At 39.7% G+C, this 5388-nt stretch overlaps 1 protein-coding gene across 1 annotated transcript; it reads left to right on the top strand.

Moving 5' to 3' along the window:
- Nucleotides 1-1609: 1609 nt before the first annotated feature.
- Nucleotides 1610-4342, top strand: LOC132282055 (uncharacterized). Its single transcript, XM_059783687.1, has 4 exons — nucleotides 1610-1800; nucleotides 1939-2134; nucleotides 4088-4192; nucleotides 4283-4342. Exons 1-4 carry the CDS (start codon nucleotides 1610-1612, stop codon nucleotides 4340-4342), a joined length of 552 nt encoding a protein of 183 aa, XP_059639670.1.
- Nucleotides 4343-5388: the final 1046 nt, after the last annotated feature.

Genomic DNA, 5388 nt, shown 5'->3' with positions numbered 1-5388 from the left:
CGTGATATATTTTCACTCATTTTTCAACCTATAGTTGTGTATTTATAGGCTAAATAATAACCATATTCCTTTTCCCAATCCAAGTCAACTTAATAAAAAAAAATAAAAAATGAAAATATTAAAAAGGTAACTTAAAATATGTTACGTATATAATCTATGTATATCCTTATTAATTAAATAAAATATATACATTAGATTATTTATTAATACTAAAGTTACCATAATATTAAAAGGTAACTTAAAACATGTTACGTATATAATCTATCTATATCCTCATTAAATAAATAAAATATATACATCAAATTATTTATTTATACTAAAGTTACCATAATATTAAAAAGTAACTTAAAACATGTTACGTATATAATCTATCTGTATCTTTATTAAATAAATAAAATATATACATCAGATTATTTATTTATACTAAAGTTACCATAATATTAAAAAAGTAACTTAAAACATGTTACGTATAACATATATGTATATCCTTATTATATAAATATATAAAATATATACATCAGATTATTTATTAATACTAAAGTTACTATAATATTAATAAATTACTTTCCTTTTTATATATATGTATATACATATATATCTATATATATACATATACAACTATCCATGGGTAATTATCCATACCCATCCAACCTCCTATCCAAGTAGTCCATGGGATCCAATTAGTTAGCCCATTACCACTAACCATAACCATAAAATAAAATAAAATAAAACATTTAATCATTTAATTTACAATTAATTACAATTAATCAAATACATCATTTAAGCACCCAATCTAATTAAACAAATAATACAAATAACACCTAAACAAAATACAAATAACACATAGATAAGTAACCAATTAATCAAGTAACACTTAATTCAATTAAACACATAAACAATTAGTCAAATAATCAATTAAACAATTAAAAAAATACAATAAAAATAAATAAATAAATACCGAGACTATCCTTTTAAAATTAGGGGTATTACAATGCCAGTTATGTTTGAGGGCGGTGCGGATCCAATAGTAGCAGACGACTACATGGATCAAGTTGAAACTCAGTTGACCTCAATGGATGTGACAGAGGATCACTTGAAGATCATCTTAGCTACTTACAAGTTTGCTAAGGATACCAAGTAGTGGTGGAAGTCGGTTACGAATTGGCATAAGGTGGAAGAAATGAGTTGGGACAATTTTAAGGAATTGTTTTACGAGAAGTATTTTCTAATTTCCAAAAGATGGGAGTTAAAAGACCAGCTTTTTGGCCTTATCCAAGGCAACATGTCAGTGGCGAAGTATGAGAATAAGTTCACTTCACTTTCTCGCTTTACTCTGGAAATGGTGAGAGATAAAGTTGACAAGACTTGGAAGTTTGTTTCCGGCTTTCATGACAGAATGAGGCCGTTGATAACGGCACAGTTCATCAAAGTTTATTCTGAAGCAGTAGAGAGGGCTTTGATGCTTGAGGCTGATATCAAAGACAAGGATGCAAGAAGGGAACAGTGAAAGCAAAAAAGAGGTGCAGGGCCATCTTCTTGGAAGAAGAATAAGGGTGGTTCGTTTCAGTTTTAGGGGCAATAGTCTGCACGATCCTCTCCTACCACTCCTATGCCAGCTGGGTTTGACAAGGGTGGAGTCGTATGTTTTCAGTGTCAGCAGCCTGGGCATTACAAGTCCAGTTGTCCAATGATATCGTCTTCAGTTTCTTTAGCTCCAAAGGTTTGCTATGGGTGTGACCAGCAGGGTCACTTGATTCGAGACTGTCCTAGTCAGGGAGCAGGCACCGGTAGTGGTAGAAGGTCAGGACAGAGGCCGTCATAGTCGGCTACAGTTCAGTCCGGTTTCAGACTGCCGCCACCACCACAACCTGCTATGTCTTCTCAGGGTTCATGACCAGTTAGGAGGGATGCCCCTACTGTATTGGTGTAGCAGTCCAGAATTCAGGGTGGCAGTTCTCAGGCACAGACACCGCAGGGACGTGTCTTTGCACTCGCACCGGTTGATGCATCTTCTGAACCGTTAGTTCTCCGAGGTATCTTTCCAGTGTTTGGTTCTTGGGCTCGCATTCTTTTTGACTCTGGTGTATCTCATTCCTTCATTTCATTATCATTTTCACTTGCATCTGGGTTAGAGGTTAGTTTCATGGATCAGGCGTTATGTGTTGATACGCCAGTTGGGGTTTCAGTGACTTTGAGCCGAGTTGTTCGGGATTGTTCCATTGTGATTGTCGGACGGACTTTTGTGTTTAACCTTATCCTCCTAGAGATGACTAGCTTTGATGTCATCCTCGGGATGGATTGGTTAGTTTTCTTTCGTGCCACGATTGATTCTTTTAGAGGTAGAGTTACAGTTTGCACTCTTGAAGGAGATTGTTTCTTTTTCGTGGGAGATCGGAGTGATTCCCACATTCCATCATTTTATGGAGTTCGTGGACGGAGGCGTGGTCATTATTTCTTAGCTAGTCTTCTAGCCAAAGAAGATAATGTTGTGGGAGAAGGCTATCCGGAGGTAGTTCGTGATTTTCTCGATGTGTTTCCAGAGGATTTGACAGAGTTGCCTCCACACCGAGAAGTAGAGTTTACTATTAACTTGATGCTCGGTACCGCGTCGATTTCTATGGTACCGTATCGAATGGCACCAGTTGAGTTAGAAGAGTTGAAGAAACAGCTTGATGATTTGAGGATGAAAGGTTTCATCTGACCGAGTGTGTCACCGTAGGGCGCATCGGTCTTATTTGCTAAGAAAAAAGATGGTTCTTTGAGGTTGTGCATTGATTACCGGAAGTTGAATCATGCCACCATCAAGAACAAGTATCCTTTGCCAAGGATAGATGATTTATTTGATCAGTTGAGGGGAGCCAGTTGTTTCTCGAAGATTGACTTGAGGTCTGGCTATTATCAGTTGCGGGTTAGAGATGATGATATCCCGAAGACAGTGTTCCGTATACAATATGGACATTATGAGTTCCTTGTTATGCCTTTTGGCTTGACTAATGCGCCAGCGGCATTCATGGACTTGATGAACCGCGTCTTTCACGATTATTTGGACCAGTTTGTGGTAGTTTTCGTGGATGACATTCTTACGTACTCACGGACTCGGGAGGAGCACGAGGTCTATTTGAGTACTGTTCTACAGATTTTGCGAGAACACCGATTGTATGCCAAATATGAGAAGTGTGAGTTTTGGCTACAAGAGGTGAACTTTTTGGGACACATTGTTTCGGAAGGTGGAGTATCAGTAGATCCATCAAAGATAGAAGCTGTTTTGAATTAGGAGCAACCGAAGAATGTTTTTGAAATTCAGAGTTTCCTTGGTCTAGCGGGTTACTATCGGAGATTTATGAAAGATTTCTCCCGTTTGGCAGCTTTTATGACCCAATTGACCCGAAAAGGAATCAAGTTTGTGTGGAATGAAGCCTGTGAGTCATCTTTTCAAGAGTTGAAGACAAGATTGACTACAACTCCAGTGTTAGTGATACCTGAGCGTGGCTTAGGTTATATGATCTATTGTGATACTTCACGTGATGGGTTGGGATGTGTGTTGATGCAGGATGGTAGAGTAGTGGCTTATGGGTCTCAACAGTTAAAGACTCATGAGTACAACTACCCTACTCATGATCTGGAGTTAGCGGCAGTCGTGTTTGCACTGAAGTGTTGGAGACACTATTTGTATGGTGAGAGATTCAAGGTATTCTCGGATCACAAGAGTCTCAAGTACCTTTTCTCCCAAAAGGACTTTAATAACAGACATAGATGATGGGTTGAATTCTTGGAAGATTATAATTTTAATTTGCAGTACCATCCGGGCAAGGGAAATGTGGTAGCAGATGCCTTAAGCCGGAAATCTCGTGGAACTTTGGCTGGATTAGCTATTTGGAAATGGAAGATGCTTAATGATCTGGTGGAGATGGGATTGTATTATGTTGACGATGATGGTTGCGGTGACTCGGCATTCTTGTTTAGCCTTGTGGCACAGCCTACTCTTGTTATAAAAGTGATTGAGTCACAGCGACAGACTCGGATTTAGATGCCATTCACACTTTAATCTCCAATGGTGAGACAGTGAAAGATTGGACCTTACATGTAGATTATACGGTTAAGGGGTTTGTTAGTGGTTCCCACAGTTTGTCGGGAAGACATCTTATGGGAGTTTCACACTTCTCGCTTTGCAGTTCATCCAGGTGGTACTAAGGTGTATCATAATTTGAGGCGCCAGTATTAGTGGAATGGGATAAAGAAGGATGTTGCGCAGTTTGTGGCTAGATGCCTTACCTATCAACAGGTAAAGGCCGAGCATCAGAGACCGGCAGGTTTGTTGCAAACATTGCCTGTAGCGCAATGAAAATGGGAATATATTGCTATAGATTTTGTGACAGGTCTTCCAAGGTCACGGAGAGACAATGAGGCCGTATGGGTTATCATTGACAGACTGACCAAGACGGCTCACTTTTTGCCTATTAAGGCAACAGATGATGCAGAGACACTTGGTGTGCTTTACGTGAAGGAGATTGTAAGGTTACATGGAGTCCCAGTAACCATTGTATCGGACAGGGATGCCAAGTTCACTTCGAAGTTCTGGGAAGGACTTCAAGCAGTGTTTGGCTCAGCGTTGCATCTTAGTACGACATTCCATCCACAAACAGACGGCCAGTCGGAGCGTACTATCCAGATCTTAGAGGATATGCTTCGGGCATGTATGCTTGACTTGGGTGGTAGTTGGGAAGATCATCTACCGCGGGCGAGACAGCTGCCTTAGGACCCGACATTGTACTCAAGACTACTGAGAAAATTAAGTTGATCAGACAGAGATTGCTCACAGCTCAGAGCCGATAAAAGAGCTATGCGGATAGGCTAAGATGACCGCTATTTTTTGAGGTGGGAGACCATGTTTTTCTGCGGGTTTCTCCACGGAATGGTTTGATGAGGTTTGAGAAGAGTGGCAAGTTGTCACCACGATTTATTAGACCGTTTGAGATTTTGGACCGTGTTGGAGAAGTTGCCTACAGACTTGTTTTACCACCACAGATGGACAAGGTTCACAATGTTTTTCATGTATCGATGCTACGGAAGTATGAACCGGATCCATCTCATGTTTTGGATTGGGTTGACGTGATTGTTGATGAAGATGTCTCTTATGAATAGGGTCCTGTGTAGATCCTTGACACACAGTAGAAGGTGTTAAGGGGGAAAATGGTGCAATTAGTGAAAGTTCTTTGGAAGCATCACGGAGTTGAGGAGGCTACTTGGGAGTTTAAACAGCAGGTTCGCTCCAAGTATCCAGAGTTGTTCTCTCCCCCAAGTATGGTTTGATTTCGGGGACGAAATCCTTTTAAGTTGGGGAGATTGTGATGTTTCCAATTTTTAGCATTTTTCTAATTTTTCAGAATT

Source organism: Cornus florida, unplaced genomic scaffold, assembly GCF_030987335.1.
Source record: "Cornus florida cultivar Cherokee Brave unplaced genomic scaffold, ASM3098733v1 CherokeeBrave_3.0.0_Hap2_Chr11, whole genome shotgun sequence".
Lineage (NCBI taxonomy): Eukaryota > Viridiplantae > Streptophyta > Magnoliopsida > Cornales > Cornaceae > Cornus > Cornus florida.
This window is presented reverse-complemented; position numbering and strand designations above follow the sequence as displayed.

Coding starts and splice junctions, on each gene's coding strand:
- LOC132282055 (XM_059783687.1), top strand. CDS start 1,610: ATGCCAGCTGGGTTTGACAAGGGTGGAGTCGTATGTTTTCAGTGTCAG. Junction 1,801..1,938: donor GGCACCGGTAGTGGTAGAAG/GTCAGGACAGAG, acceptor GTAGCAGTCCAG/AATTCAGGGTGGCAGTTCTC. Junction 2,135..4,087: donor CACTTGCATCTGGGTTAGAG/GTTAGTTTCATG, acceptor CCTTACATGTAG/ATTATACGGTTAAGGGGTTT.